The 16,187-nt window shown below is 40.0% G+C and overlaps 1 protein-coding gene across 1 annotated transcript; it reads left to right on the top strand.

The window, feature by feature from the left end:
- Window positions 1-5,765: 5,765 nt before the first annotated feature.
- LOC117480677 (potassium-transporting ATPase alpha chain 1) lies at window positions 5,766-15,728 on the top strand. Its single transcript, XM_034128087.1, has 24 exons — window positions 5,766-5,910; window positions 6,192-6,299; window positions 6,861-6,920; window positions 7,143-7,346; window positions 7,843-7,956; window positions 8,106-8,240; window positions 8,586-8,703; window positions 8,819-9,087; window positions 9,314-9,392; window positions 9,517-9,636; window positions 9,893-10,002; window positions 10,139-10,273; window positions 10,454-10,646; window positions 11,692-11,867; window positions 11,967-12,103; window positions 12,300-12,450; window positions 12,720-12,888; window positions 13,207-13,361; window positions 13,606-13,729; window positions 14,139-14,284; window positions 14,424-14,557; window positions 14,965-15,066; window positions 15,274-15,365; window positions 15,470-15,728. The coding sequence occupies exons 1-24, from the start codon at window positions 5,899-5,901 to the stop codon at window positions 15,496-15,498; spliced, it is 3,072 nt and encodes a 1,023-aa protein (XP_033983978.1). The 5' UTR covers window positions 5,766-5,898; the 3' UTR covers window positions 15,499-15,728.
- Window positions 15,729-16,187: the final 459 nt, after the last annotated feature.

Here is a 16,187-nt window from a genome sequence, read left to right as displayed (position 1 = left end):
GCAATTGCGATCAACGTCTGGCTATTGCGTTGCATGATGGTTAGTCATTTTGTCCGACTTGCTCTGGAGGCTCGCCTACATGAGACGTTGAAATCTCGCGGGACAAAGACGCCCGCAGACTTGAGAGCGATGCGCGGCGAGGCGGCGCAGTTTCTCTCCACGGGCTGCGGAAGCGAAATGCTTGATGGGAAACAAACGACTCGCTGGTATATCGAGCTGAGCGCTCATTGGTGGTTTTTACCCCGTGCTGGTGATGAAACTCTCCAATTGGCTCGGCAAAAGTTTGTTGTAGTTTTGTGTCAGTTTTACGCATAGGGTTTTACGTCGTCACTTCCATTCACATTTGTCATAATTGTTCCTCAATGTTTATCATCATGAAATTAATATCTATATATTTTATACAATACTTGCACTGCTTACCGTTTTCATACTTTATATATTTAGCATATTCATACACACTGTTAATACTGTTCTGCTCATAGGCTACTGTGTATATCTAGTGTATTGATACCCCTCACTGTTTTTTCATCATTCAATTCATTCTATATTTTATTCTGTAGATTGCCTACATTACTTTTCACTTTACTGCTTTTTGCACTCCTGGTTAGAAGCTAAACTGCATTTCGTTGTCTCAGTACCTGTAATCTGTGCAATAACAATAAAGTTGATTCTAATCTTGAGCAGGAACAAATGTATTTACTTAGTACATATCTGACAATAACGATTAAACACATTTGTGCATTCTTTAGAAGAGAGAAACTTGCTCTGTCATAGGCCTACTGGGTCAGGCTACAAGGAAGTGGAGAGGAAAATATCACAAACAGAATACTACAGGATTGCTGGGAATATACAAAGTTCCAGGGGCGTGGGTTTGGCTGGACAAGTAAGGAGAGAACGAGGGCATATGGAGTGGAGACCATAAAGTTTGCCAAAGCAACCCCATTTAGCAGTGTTCCCCCATGGCTTTCCCCAGAAGCTAACATAGATATGAATATCATAGAAAGGAAAAAAGAGTGGCAAATAAATGAAGTGGGAATTAAAACGAGTATGTACCTGAACGAAAAGTATTACAATTACCTACAAATGTATACAGATGGATCTAAGAAGCAAGAATGCGTGGGGATAGGCGTGTATATACCAAAATATCAATCTCAAAACGAGTGTCACATAACTCAGTTTATACAGCAGAAATACTAGCAGCAATTATTGGGCTACAATAGGTTGAAGAAGTCAGATAGGCGGTGATATGCACAGACTCACTATCTGCTTTGAAAAGCATACAGTCGACAATAACTGTTAGAGAAGATTTCATTATTGAACTTAACCATTGCTTATTGAGACTTCAGAGAAGGGGAATATATGTGCAGTTATGCTGGGTGCCTGCACATGAGGGGGTTCAAGGAAATGAGCATGCTGATAAGTTAGCAAAATATGCGTTACAGAAGGAAATAGCAATACCAGTTTCACTTGGGAAAGGAGAAGGAAAAGCAATAATTAAGAAGAAGGGTATGGAAATATGGCAGAAAATGTGGGAGGAAGATCAGAAAGGGAGGAGATACCACAAGTTACAGAAATCAGTCATAACAAAGATCTATACAGAAAGGAACAGACGGGAGGACATCATCATCACTAGACTCAGATTGGATCATACAGGATTAAACGGCACAATGTTTATAATGGGAAAAAGCGAAGTTGAAGAATGCAGGGGGTGCGGAGTGAAATAAAATGTGGAACACATCGTATTACACTGCAACATGTACAAAACAGAGAGGGAAAAACTAAGAGACAGGGTCAGAGAGTCAGGAAGGGAGTGGAGCCTGATGGGGATACTGGGAACAGAAGGTGAGGGGGTAAGAGCTACCAGGAAGGCCATTCTTAAGTATTTGAGTGAAACAGGATTGATTGGAAGAATGTAAAACAACGTAAATACAGTGGTATAATTCCACAAGTGGTGATAGGATGATATGGTGATACACAGTCTTGTACAGTAGGTGGCGGTATGCACCTTAAAGTTGTTTGCAATCCGCCAAAAACCGAGAGAAGAAGAAGAAGCCGACTCCGAGCTGTCCGACTTCAGGCGAGCTTTTTGAGACCTCCCTCGGCTGCAATCGGCTATTCTCGTCTACTTTCGAGGCGAGCCGCAGCTCGTCTCAAACAAGCCTACAGACATTGCCAAACATGTTGGCAGGATTGACACACCTTGCTCAGGTTACATCCTACAGGGGGTTATATCTGATCATAACGGGGTCAGCAGCAGCAGCAGCAGCAGCAGCAGCAGCAGCAGCCTGCCTGTCCATTCATCCAAGGAATGCTCTATAAAAGCATATGCAAATGCATCGAGTTTAAATATTTGGCGTGTTGCATAATATAGCGTCAGTATACTGTTATAGTAACTGGACTTTCGAACTGTGGTCAAGCCAGCTTCAACTTCGGAAAACACAGTCAAGACAGCCGGCACGTTGGATTGCGGTGCGCGAATATCCTACCAAACATATTCATGTAGCCTACTGGAGTTTAAATTAAGAAATATGTACTATATAATGTGATCAATAATTATTTAAAACAAACTACGTATAACTACCACATTATAACTGAGTGAATGTAAAATTTAAGGAGTTTCAAAATAAAATACTTTTGAAATCTCATATCGTCCATCTGTATTTAGATAGGAATAAAACAAAAACTGTCAATTATCAAAGACTTATTTCACTTCAGGGTGATAGCAGGACACCCCATCTAGTCACTCAGAGAATATCAGGACAATCTGATGTAGAGTTTCAAAATAAAAGACCTTTGAAGTCTCATATATGAGCTATCATCCCTCTGTTTTTAGATAAGAATAAAACAAAAACTCTCCAGTATCAAAGACTTATTTCACTCCAGGGTGATAGCAGGACACCCAATCTAGTCACTCCGAGAATATCACGACAATCTGATGAAGAGTTTCAAAATAAAATACATTTGAAGTCTCATATATGAGCTATCATCCCTCTGTTTTTAGATAAGAATAAAACAAAAACTCTCCAGTATCAAAGACTTATTTCACTCCAGGGTGATAGCAGCACACCCCACCTAGTCATTTAGAGAATATCAGGATAATCTGATGTAGAGTTTCAAAATAAAATACATTTGAAGTCTCATATATGAGCTATCATCCCTCTGTGTTTAGATAAGAATACAACAAAAACTCTCCAGTATCAAATACTTATTTCAATTCAGGGTGATAGCAGGACACCCCACCTAGTCATTTAGAGAATATCAGGATAATCTGATGTAGAGTTTCAAAATAAAATACATTTGAAGTCTCATATATGAGCTATCATCCCTCTGTTTTTAGATAAGAATAAAACAAAAACTCTCCAGTATCAAAGACTAATATCACTTCAGGGTGATAGCAGGACACCCCATCTAGTCACTCAGAAATGATCAGAACAATCTGATATACAGTTTCAAAATAAAAATACCCTTGAAGTCTCATATATCCTCATATATCCATATATCAAAGACTAATATCACTTCAGGGTGATAGCAGGACACCCCATCTAGTCACTCAGAGAATATCAGGACAATGTGATGTACAGTTTCACCCTGAAGTGATGGGGTGTCCTGCTATCGACCTGGAGTCATATTAGTTAAAAACGAATGAACTTCAGACAGTGTAGTGCTAGCAAAATCACTTAAAACAACATTAATTGTCAAGTGTTTAGTAAAACAAGCTTTTGAATGTTTTTGGGGACTTTCTTTGTAGAAAAGACTCAACAACGTCACTATTATTCAGTGTAGTACACAAATCACCTCATATGTGGTCATATGTCTGTTATACTACAACTTCAGCATTAAAAAAAAGGTGAAAATTAAAAAAGCAGAGACAGATACTTTAATGTTAAGTAAATTGTAGGGATCAAAATCACTGGATCAAACATTTCTTATAATGGAACTCAGTACACATCATTTCTTTAGAGATTCTTTAATGTTTCCTTAGTAGTGCTCAGACCATTGACAAACAGCACTTTTTTTTGTGAAGCTACTTTTTAACCTCGAGGCAACGATTGTGTGTTTGTGTGTTTTGGTCCCTCTATCTGTGCCCGTCTCTCACACTTTTGTTACTGCATCTTCCCCTTTATACTCTCCATCCTCACCTGCCCCCCAGTAATGTGTAATTAGAGCTGATAAAATCTGGTTGATAACATTGCTTTGGTTACACAGCCACTGTCACTCTACGGTTTACAGGCTACATAAAGATATTGACTCACTTAAACACAACTTATCGTACCTGGCTCTTGTTTACCCAGCATGCAACATGTTCTGGGCAGGAAAAGTCAAGGGACAGGGTGACCTTATCTTAATTTTGACTTTTATTTTTCAATAAAGAATAGCATAATGAAACAGGATTTAAAACAATGCATTTCTTACTTGGAGTCCCCACAGGAAGGATTTGCCTTGCTTATAGTATCAACAGATGGCTGTAAGTGTATGTTTGGGTGGATATTTCTAGTAGGTAATATTAATGATTATATGTTATGAAGTATCTGCTTCTGGAGCTGCAACAGTGTGCCTTTTTTAACCTCTACAAGTGAAATGGTCCTTTGTCAGAGGTTATTGATGTATAGACAGCATGCTAGCTGACGCATATCTGATATAATGACCCTCAGCCTAGAACAGGTTGGTGTTGATGTCAGTGAACCACTGTGTTCTTGATTTAAAAAAAACATAAACCATTTAGGTTTTTGTGTTTTGTGGTTTTGTTGCGATTAAAAACAAAAGTAACACTAATCCAAAAGCCCCCATAAGAAAAACTCAGAAACTGACAAAGGGTAAAAATGTGGGGACAGGAGTGTTTATTAAACAGTGACAGTCACTGTGCCACTCAAACTGCAGGAGGCAAAAACATCAGTAGGAGACATGCTTGCTGATACCATTAGCTTGCCTCTGTGGTTGATGCTACCTGTTGTAGCTCTGCTGATGTGCAGGGATTGTGACTGCTGGAGGCTATTTTCTCTGTGATGTCTTTTCCCTTTGAATGTAGCTATTTGGTGCAGCAGGACATCGGCAACTGTCTGGCCTGTGCAACAGGTTTCAGGCTGTGAATTGTGCATCCTGTTTTAGTTTCACTTGTCTTTTTCTTTGGGTACAATCGACCACCAGGTCTTAGCTTTATGGCAGAAGAAAAGATGGCTAAGTTTCCCAGGACACGCAAAGCCAGCTATTTTCAGTTAATGCTTACTGTGTCCAGGCAATCAATCAAATTTCGACCCCCAGAATGACTCGTTGGCCAGTAGTGTGTAGTGCAGCATTTAGTTCTGGATGCAGTTTAATGTCACGGAGACTGGTAGGAACGACATTGGTCTGGTTTAACCTTCATTTTTCCTCTGCTCTTTACTCCAATCAGTTTATCATGAAAAGAAACGTGCAGAAGGGAGATAAGAGATACCTGCGTAGCTTATGATATGAGTGTATTTGTGTGTATGTATGTGTGACCTGCCTAGGGGTGACATTGTTGCTACCTGAAGTACCATATTACGCAGGTAGTCGTATTAAAATGCGTGTTTAAACATACATAAGTGTGTGTGTGTGCGTGTGTGTGTGTGTGTGTGTGTGTGTGTGTGTGTGTGTGTGTGTGTGTGTGTGTGTGTGTGTGTGTGTGTGTGTGTCCACAAGTGTTGTGCGCATGTGCTTATAAAAAAGGGAGTTGTTTTGTATAAAAGACTTTTCCAGAAAAAACGTTCCTGGTTCTGACCATAGTGTATGTGTGTGTGTGTGAGAGAGAGTGAGAAAAACAGGTGTGTGTTTGGGACTGGACCCTGACTGACAGTCAACATTTCGGGGGGCAAGAAAAAGGATCGAGTGCTCTGGACTTCCATTGATTTAGGAGAGCATTCCCATAACACACGTGCAACCATGAGTAAAAAGGTAGGCAACCCTGCACATGACTGTTCACTTTTTTTTCATTATTTGTTGGGATTTTGGGTAGACTTTAGTATTACTTTTTAATTTTATATATCTCTGTTTTTATACACTACCTAATTCGTGTTTAATATATAACATTTTAATTGTATAAGGTGTTTTTATACAGGTATACTTTCAATCATTTACTCAAGGTCATTCAAATAATGAAAGAGAATCACTCTTGCACTCCAGTCTGTCAATTGTGTAATTATGTAAACACTTTGCAAATCATTTTCTGCCATCAGGACACTTACGACATGTTCGAGATGGATGGAGATATGGAGAAGAAGAAGAAGAAGAAAAAAGTGAATAAGAAGGAGAAAATGGAGGGCATGAAGAAAGAAATTGATATAGTAAGTAAAGAGAGAAGCCTCAGGGCTGCACAGTCATGAGAATATGCAGGGTCGGCTGCATGGCTCAGGGGGAGAGATACTTAACCCCTCATTCCTCTCGCTGGTATAAGATAAGAGACGATAAGATGGACCTTTATTTATCCCCGTGGGGAAATTCAGGAATTAAAACAGCAACAGAGTGAGAATGAAAAACAGGACAGTAGAGATTAGTAAAAAAATTGATTTAAAAAAAGTATGGGTTACTTTTGATGGGTTACATGGTTAGCACTTGATTGTGCAGCCTGATGGCTACAGGCACAAAGGCCTGGCCAATGGTGCGTGAATGTGTGGTCTCCCTGAGCAGGTGGCAGCCTCTATGTATGAATGTTTGTGAATTAGTGAATGTTGACTTGTATATGTAAAATCACTTAAAGTAGTTGCAAAGACTGGAAAAGCGCTTTTATAACTGCAGTCCATTTACCTTAACCTTTCTGCAATTATAACCTCCACATTACAACCAGCCAGCTATTACACATCACATTTTTGCTCTGAATTAATTCAGCAATATGTCTCCTCCTGCAGGACGACCATGAGATTACAATTGATGAACTGGAAATGAGGTACAACACTAGTGTTACCAAGGTAAGACATTTCTTCTGAAATACTTTTTCTCTAATGTTTGTCAGTTGCTATTTCATAAACGTTATCCTCCCTTATACACTTATTTTGTTTTATCTTTATATCCTACTCCATTATTTCCCCCTGTGTGGGTCCTTAGGTTCAAAGAGAATGATGTGTCCAAGCTCATTTGTTTTGTGTATTCCTAAACTAAGCATACTTGTTTTTTCTGTTTTCCATCCCCAGGGTCTGACCTCCACTTTCGCCGCTCAAGTCTTTGAGAGAGATGGTCCTAATGAATTGAAGCCTCCCAAAGGAACTCCAGAGTATGTGAAGTTTGCCAGGCAGCTGGCTGGAGGGCTGCAGTGTCTGATGTGGGTCGCAGCCTGCATCTGCTCTATCGCCTTTGGGATCGAACTTGCAAAAGGGAACGTCAACTGCTTTGACAATGTGAGTTATGTTTTTATTTTAGAGTTATTTTAGAAAAGTAATACATCTGTGGATTGCGTTGAGCAGGAGGGGGACATAGAGAAAGAGACACAAAAAAAAGAGTACATTGATTTGAAACAGTACTAGGTACTAGGGCTGTGCGATTATGGCAAAAATCCTAATCACGATTATTTTGGTCAATAATTGATATCACGATTAATAAAAACGATTATCCATTTACTTTGAAAACATCCATTTATTGAAACAAAAATGTGAACAGTATGTTTTTAACAGTTGATTACCCTAAACTTTAAGTATAATTCAACTGAAAAAAAAAAAAAAAAAAAGAGATAATTACATTTTTTTTTTTTTTAATAAAAATAATTATCGTTTTATTTCGATTACGTTGTTTTCGTAATCGTTGCAAGCCAAAATCGTAATCGAGATTAAAATACGATTAATTGCACAGCCCTACTAGGTACCTGTTTTTATGGTTACATCTTCTTTCTCACCCTAGCTGTACTTGGCCGTCGTCCTCATTGCTGTCGTTGTGGTGACTGGTTGCTTTGGTTACTACCAAGAATTCAAGAGTACTAACATCATTGCCAGCTTCAAGAATCTGGTGCCACAGGTTAGTTGCACTGTAATCAACGGAAAATAATATATATATGTGTTTTTATCTTTATCCTTTACTTGTTTCCACCTCTCTCACCCTGTGTCTTTTCTTCATGTGTTCATGTGCCTTCATCTTTGCTGATTTTCTCCCAATCTGAAAAATAGCAAGCCGTTGTGATCCGTGATGGTCAGAAAAACGTGATCAACGCATACCAGTTGGTGGTGGGGGATTTGGTGGAGATCAAAGGAGGAGACGGAATCCCTGCTGACATTCGCATCATCACTAGTCAGGCCTGCAAGGTAGATCTCACACACATATTCTGTATAACATACATACATATGGACTACTGTAATATGACATGAGGCAAGCTTAGGCCTAGACTTTGTTATGTTTTTCATTATTGGGTCCACATAAAATCAGTTTTGTAAATTGTCTTACTGTAATGACTATAGTATTTAACAGCATATGAGGCCAGCTGGAGTAACAATTTGAATACCCAGAATACAGACTAAATTACTTATTTTGAATTGTGCCATATTTGAGAAGTAGGTGTGGCCGAATCCATAATCAGACATCCTCCCTTACTACCCATTTTTTTTCATGGACATGTAATGAGACTTTAATGAATTAACTCTCTGTGCCAGGTGGACAACTCATCCTTGACAGGAGAGTCTGAACCGCAAAGCAGGACTCCAGAGTGCACTCATGAGAATCCACTGGAGACCAAAAACATTGCTTTCTTCTCTACAACCTGTATGGAAGGTACAATAAACAGTGCATACTTAACATATGAAACCTTTGACTGGCATAATCTATTGAGTCATTTGTTTGTATTTGTTTGTGATCATGAGCCACTTCTTTCTCCTCTGCTCTCTAGGTATAGCCACAGGTATGATCATTAGCACAGGTGACCGTACCATCATTGGTCGGATTGCCACCTTGGCGAGCGGCGTGGGTAACGAGAAGACACCCATTGCCATAGAAATTGAACATTTTGTTGACATCATCGCCGGACTCGCAATCTTTTTTGGGTTTACCTTCTTTGTGGTTGCCATGTTCATTGGATATGCCTTCCTGGAAGCTATGATCTTCTTCATGGCTATCGTGGTGGCTTATGTGCCAGAGGGGCTACTTGCTACAGTTACTGTGAGTCGCTGCAACAAATGTCAATTTCTATAGATCTATTGTGTTTAGCGTCCATTATTTCTCTATAATATCAGATCTCGACAGAATGAATTATCCTATTGGATGTTGATGGCAGCAAGAAAAACCTAGCTTTGTTTATTAGTCAATAGTATGCAAACGTATGAATATTTGTTTCTTAGTGTCTGCTGTAGGCTTTTTCTCTAACAGCCTGAGTCTTTGTCAACAGGTATGTCTGTCTCTGACTGCGAAACGACTTGCCAGGAAGAACTGCGTTGTGAAGAACTTGGAGGCTGTGGAGACATTAGGTTAGTATATTGTTCCGTTCAGGGTCATATAGAAATGAAGGGAATGTGCTCTATATTAAGACAATCCAGCATGAATGTAGGTACATACTGTATGTAACCTTTTTTAAACTGTTTGTGTGTTTAGGCTCCACTTCAGTGATCTGTTCTGATAAGACGGGGACCCTGACTCAGAACAGGATGACTGTAGCTCACCTTTGGTTCGACAACCACGTCCACGCCGCTGACACCACTGAAGATCAGTCAGGTACACACATTCAATACAACTTGTTATTGTTAAAAGCATTTAATTTTAAATCAACCACTGTTGTTTATTTGAGCAATTTATAATGTAGATGTCACATAGGCTATAATAAGCTGTGGTTTGTTATTTCAACTACAACATGCATTTCAAATGTGGATAACCTCAGTGTGCCAAAAGGTTGTGTCAGTGAGGCTTAAAAGTTCATATTAATTAACACAATAGTCATATTTGAATAATGGTGTGATTGTGTGGTTTCCAGGTAAGAGTTTTGACCAGTCTTCAGAAACATGGCGTTCACTGGCGAGAGTGGCCACCCTTTGTAACAGAGCCACATTCAGACCCGATCAGGAAGGCGTGCCTATTCCTAAGGTAAAAGTGTGAAGTTTATAATGTTGTTGTCCACATCGATGTGAGCTAAATAAATGTCAATTAAGCTTTAGTACTCTATATTGCTGTTTGGCTTCTATTGTTTGTTTTTTGTTGAAACTTTTATGATCTCTCACAGAGGCTGGTGGTAGGAGATGCTTCAGAGACCGCTCTGCTGAAGTTTACAGAGCTCTCTGTAGGAAACGTTATGGACTACCGTGATCGCTTCAAGAAGGCAGTGGAAGTGCCCTTCAACTCCACCAACAAGTTCCAGGTGGGAGCAGGGCTTGGTGTCATATTTAATCAATTACTACATTGGTCAACAAGAAGATTAGCCAGGAGATCATTTTTTCATTTTTTTATACTATCATCTAGGTTTGTCCTACTTTGATAATGTGATGATTTGTGGTGGATCTATATTTGTATTCAGCTTCTCAACCCCCTTTCTATCCAGCTATCTATCCATGAACTGGATGATCCTCTGGACCTTCGCTACCTGTTGGTGATGAAGGGAGCACCTGAACGTATCTTAGAGCGCTGCTCCACCATTTTGATAAAAGGACAGGAGCTGCCACTGGATGAGCAGTGGAGCGAAGCGTTTCAGACCGCTTACATGGACCTGGGAGGACTGGGAGAGCGAGTCCTGGGTAAGAGAGTCCTTCATTTAACCCTAATGTAGCCTAATCATGTGAATGGTGTTAGCAGAGTAAACGTCTACCTTTTGTCTATCTGCAGCGGAAAGGTGAATATTCTCACAGTTCAAGTTTAGCCATTCATCTCGGCGTTGTTTATTTGATGCACACAGGTCAAGACTCTAACTGTCTCCTGGTAGTGACATCACAATCATGCGCACAGCGCTACCCAATGAACACAGTAGTAGTCGCAGCTACTTACATAAACAATATGATACACAGTAATACATGGAGTCATACAATATACATATTGTGGAGGAAACTTCTGTGTAGCAATGCATGGAGTCACCGACTCAGGAAGGAGACACGGTGAGAGTTGGAGCTTTGATGTCAAACACTGATGGGTTTATTCAGAGTATTCGGCCGGAGGATTCACATCACAAATCAAAGAGTCAGAGGTTCTGACCACACGGTAGAGTTGCCACGTCAATTCTGAAGAACCTCTCTCTATGCTAGACCTTTTAACTGGTTCACAGAGAGTAATCAACATCTCTGAAGGAGTAGACTAAACACTGAATCACCTGCGTCCGACGCTCATGGCCTCAAGGATTTCACATCCTAGAGCCCACAAACACCGATAAAGAAGTGCCTCAGTGTTCCCACAACAATTACCCTTCATGCCAGTCAAGTTGACCGGTCACACACTGGTGACAACAACACATATGGCACCAAGGCCTTTCCTTAAAGGAGATAACACATGTCAGAGTAAAAGGTTAGATATCTAGAAGAATTATTCCTTAACACATATATATACCTTAACAGCTGGCCTATTGAAAATTGTATGCCAAAACTGTCATCTACCTTTTGTTAAACATTGTATCGGGAAAAAGTAATGTCTATTTGAGGTTACACAATACACTCAATACACACTTAGGTTATATTTGTACCATTTATTTGAGTAGCAATACCAAATTCATTAGACTTCTTCTCCTTTGTGGAAACTTATATTAGTTAAATTCGTTTTTTGTTCTGCTGTTTCTTCTTTCCACTCCTGCTGTAGGTTTTTGTCATCTCTATCTGAGTGAGAAAGAAGTTCCTCGTGGCTATCGATTTGACGCAGATGAGATGAATTTCCCCACGTCAGGATTGTGCTTCGCTGGTCTCATCTCAATGATTGACCCGCCTCGAGCCACTGTGCCTGGTGCAGTGATGAAATGTCGTACCGCTGGCATCAGGGTATGTCCAAATTGCCCCGCATACTGTACACGTAAAAAACAGCTTGTTGGTTTAGATATTTATTTTAAATGAGACTGCTTTTTGACTTTGTGACTTCAGGTTGTGATGGTGACTGGAGACCATCCAATCACAGCAAGGGCCATAGCCGCTAACGTTGGTATCATCACAGAAGGAAGTGAAACTGTGGAAGACATTGCCCAGAGGAAGCGCATACCTGTGGAACAAGTCAACAAGAGGTATTTGCAAACTACCTACTGCCTTTCTGTCTAATGCAGTGTAATGTTTATTTTTTATTGTGTGATAACTACACATGACTACAGTGTCTGGCATCATTGTCCTACAAAGAGTCACAAGAGATGCACTGGATTGTTTGAATGCATGCCTTTGTCTATATCATATGTAACTGTGCGTCACTGTGTTGTGTGTGTGCAGGGACGCCCGTGCCTGTGTGATCAGTGGGGGTCAGCTGAAGGACATGAGCAGTGAGGAACTGGATGAAGCTCTCCGAAACCATCCTGAGATGGTGTTTGCAAGAACATCCCCTCAGCAGAAACTGATTATTGTGGAGAGTTGTCAACGACTGGTAAATACACAGAAAAAGCACCCACACACCTCACCTTACTACATATACCTCAATGAAATGTATTTCATAATTAAAAAAAGATCACCAAAGCCAGTTTCCTACATACTGTATGTATAGACACTATAAAGCCAACATCTGATTTCAATATGGTCTCCTGGGAGGATTGTGTATGAGAAAGCTGCAGGGGAAGAAATTGGTTTGCATGTATTCATATCCAGCGTGTATGATCAGATCACATTCTCAGATGTTTTTATCTGTTATCCCCCCAGGGCTCTATCGTCGCTGTGACAGGTGATGGTGTGAACGACTCTCCGGCTCTTAAGAAGGCTGATATTGGTGTCGCCATGGGGATCGCAGGGTCCGACGCTGCCAAGAACGCCGCAGACATGATCCTGTTGGACGACAACTTTGCCTCCATTGTCACTGGAGTGGAGCAGGGTGAGACTAAGAGGAGAAGAATCTGTGATTTCACCAAAATGGTGGTCAAACATGGGGGATATTATCACACCTGTCTCTGTTGACAGATGTCTCTTTTATTTTCAATGTATCTGACCTGAAAAATAGATTAAAAGTACTCGAAGAGATTGCCTTATAGGGTCAGCACCTAAAACTGTTGTTTACACATTTTATTACCTTGTTGGTTACTATATACAGTACAGGTACAAGTAAGTAAAAGTATGCTATATGCTGAATAATGAGCATTTCGTAAATTCAAAGATATTGAGCTGCATTATTGAGGTGTGTTTGTGTGTGCAGGCCGTCTTATCTTTGACAACCTGAAGAAGTCCATTGCCTACACACTCACTAAGAACATTCCTGAGCTGACTCCATATCTGATCTACATCACCTGCAGCGTGCCTCTTCCTCTCGGCTGTATCACTATTCTCTTCATCGAACTTGCCACTGACATTGTGAGTAATTATGTAATTAGGACCAGTTCAGCAAGAAAGCTAATTTCTTATGTATGGTTATTACTCTGGTTGTCATCTCACTGGCAATTGATTTGTATTAAAGATGATGTCTTTAGCTTGATTGCATTTTCAAAATGACCATGATTAAGTGACCTTTAAAGTAAATTAAAGCATCATTAGCTTCCTTACTCTTGTATCTGCTGCAGTGTGTTATATTGTTTATTTATGAATGTCCCTCCTGTAGTACCCCTCTGTCTCTCTGGCGTATGAGAAAGCAGAGAGCGACATCATGAACTTAAAGCCCAGGAACCCTCGTCGTGATCGTCTAGTAAACGAATCCCTGGCTGTGTACTCATACTTCCAGATTGGTGAGACTGTGTGTGTGTGTGTGTGTGTGTGGTGTGTGTGTGTGTGTGTGTGTGTGTGCTGTGTGTGTGTGTGTGTGTGTGTGTGTGTGTGTGTGTGTGTGTGTGTGTGTGTGTGTGTGTGTGTGTGTGTGTGTGTGTGTGTGGTGTGTGTGTGTGTGTGTGTGTGTGTGTGTGTGTGTATGGCTCTTAATTTAGTAACTTTGAATTTAATATTTTACTTCAAACTGTCGAGGAACAGATTCCTTTTAAGTAGACATGCTATTTTGTACCCTTGAACAATAAAGTATATAATACTTTACCTGTTACAGAGTGCACTCACAATCCTTCTGGAGGAGGCTAAGTCACTACCCCTGCCAAGTGAGCATTATTGACCCATTCTTCCATGTATTCTTTCTCTTTTGATTTATAGGAGCCATACAGTCTTTTGCAGGTTTTACAGATTATTTCGCAGCCATGGCGCAGGAGGGCTGGTATCCACTTTTGTGTATCGGCCTGCGTGCACACTGGGAGAACGTTCACTTTCAAGACATGCAGGACAGCTATGGACAGGAATGGGTTAGTAAAGACACTTATTAGTTATTCTACCTACGGTTGGGCACATTTTGTCCCATATGTTAATCCAACAGAAAGTGATTGGTTTAAGGGAATATCTGAGTAACCAAATAACTCCCTCCTTTATGACCTCTGCTTCCAGACCTTCAATCAGAGGTTGTACCAGCAGTTTACGTGCTACACTGTGTTTTTCGTGAGCATAGAGATCTGTCAGATCTCTGATGTGCTGATCAGAAAAACTCGACGTCTCTCTGTGTTCACGCAAGGTTTCTTCAGGTCAGTAAAGCCCCATTCTCATAATGGCATAATGTAAAACATTTGGAAAAAATATAGCTTTAAATGTAGAGGGTTAATTCTCTGGCTGTATGGTGTTGACATAAACATCACCAAAGGTTATGCTGCATTCACACAGTTATCCTCAGAATGGAGAATAGAAGAACAACCTGACATTATTTCAACCACACAGCCTTCAGGAAATATTCAAAGATGTTCACACCTGTCACTAGTCTTGCAGTCATTTCATTAAAACAACTTGTCAGCAACCAGATACAAAGAAACGGCGCAAATCTTAGATATTGATTTATAAATAGTTTATAAATGTCAGTGTAATACATTTCAGTTCTTTTAAAATGGTATAATACGCTTTGTTTGGTGTTTGATGTTTATCGTCTTTATGTGTGCAGGAACAAAGTCCTTGTCTCCGCCATAGTCTTCCAGCTCCTTCTGGGTAATCTGCTATGTTACTGCCCTGGGATGCCCAACATCTTCAATTTCATGCCAATCAGGTAAAGGCAAACACCTCGATTCAAAGCTCAGACTGGATTTAAAGGAAACGTCTGTATGTTGGGAATTCTGAGCACATACATTTTAATTTATACATTATTAATTCAGCTTCAGTCGGTAGTGAAGCTCACGCGTTATTAATCATTTATATATTTAATATAAAGCTCTAGCCTGTGGTCTAATGTTACATGTTGTGTTTTCTTCCCCAGAGTCCAGTGGTGGTTTATTCCTGTTCCATATGGTATTTTAATCTTTGTCTATGATGAGATCAGGAAGTTAGGAGTCAGAAGACATCCAGGAAGTAAGCCAAGAATATCCTTCTTACTAAAAATCACCCATTTGTTATCAATCAATAACAACTTTGCCTTTATTGTATTTAATAATGTATTGTGTTGAATCCCTCAGGTTGGTGGGATCAGGAATTATACTACTAAAACCAGAGGCCCTTTAATTCATCCTGTGATCCATCCATTCACATGCATCAAAGCATCACTCATGCTGCAGACCATGGATCAGACATCTATATTACTTTGTGGCATATGTATTTTTAAAAAGTCTTTATATAGACATCAAGTTAATATTTGTCTGCCTTAATTCCTTTACCAAAGTAAAAATGTAATAACTACCGATAATTTGTAAATGAATAACTCACAGGTGTGTTATGTTCCAGCTCTTTGACTGTGGCTGCATTGTGTTTTTACTAATAAAAGAATATTAATGATGTCCTCAAAAAAAGTCCTTCGTTTGTTTTAGTTCATGTGTGTTTTGTCAAAAGATTGTATCGTTAGTCAGACTTTTAGTTTGCATTTGACTGTTCATTATGGAATTTAAAGGTGGGGTAGGTAATTTTGGAAAAACCAGCTCGAGTGCGCTAGAATTTGAAAATACACAACCGGAAAAAATCTGCCACTTCCTTAGAGAGCCCCTCCTCCAACACACACGAACGCGCACATGACCAATGAGGGCACGAGATAAGTTTGTGCACAGATGGAAGGCTGACAGGCAGGTAGGCCATCCAGTTATTTTAGCCGGGCCGGCTAAAATGATTGGTGGTGCTTTTTACAGTATTACGGCTTCCACAGATGACATTTTGTTATGTATTTATTGTCAAAGCATTTAATAT

Source organism: Trematomus bernacchii, unplaced genomic scaffold, assembly GCF_902827165.1.
Source record: "Trematomus bernacchii unplaced genomic scaffold, fTreBer1.1, whole genome shotgun sequence".
Taxonomy (NCBI): Eukaryota; Metazoa; Chordata; class Actinopteri; order Perciformes; family Nototheniidae; genus Trematomus; species Trematomus bernacchii.
Note: the sequence above shows the minus strand (reverse complement) of the source record. Positions and strands in the feature narration are given on the sequence as shown.

What these genes read in the sequence shown, in the direction of transcription:
- LOC117480677 (XM_034128087.1), top strand. An exon ending in GTCGTACCGCTGGCATCAGG is followed by an intron (nt 11,868 to 11,966) that starts GTATGTCCAAAT and finishes TTGTGACTTCAG; the next exon opens with GTTGTGATGGTGACTGGAGA. An exon ending in TTCACGCAAGGTTTCTTCAG is followed by an intron (nt 14,558 to 14,964) that starts GTCAGTAAAGCC and finishes TTATGTGTGCAG; the next exon opens with GAACAAAGTCCTTGTCTCCG.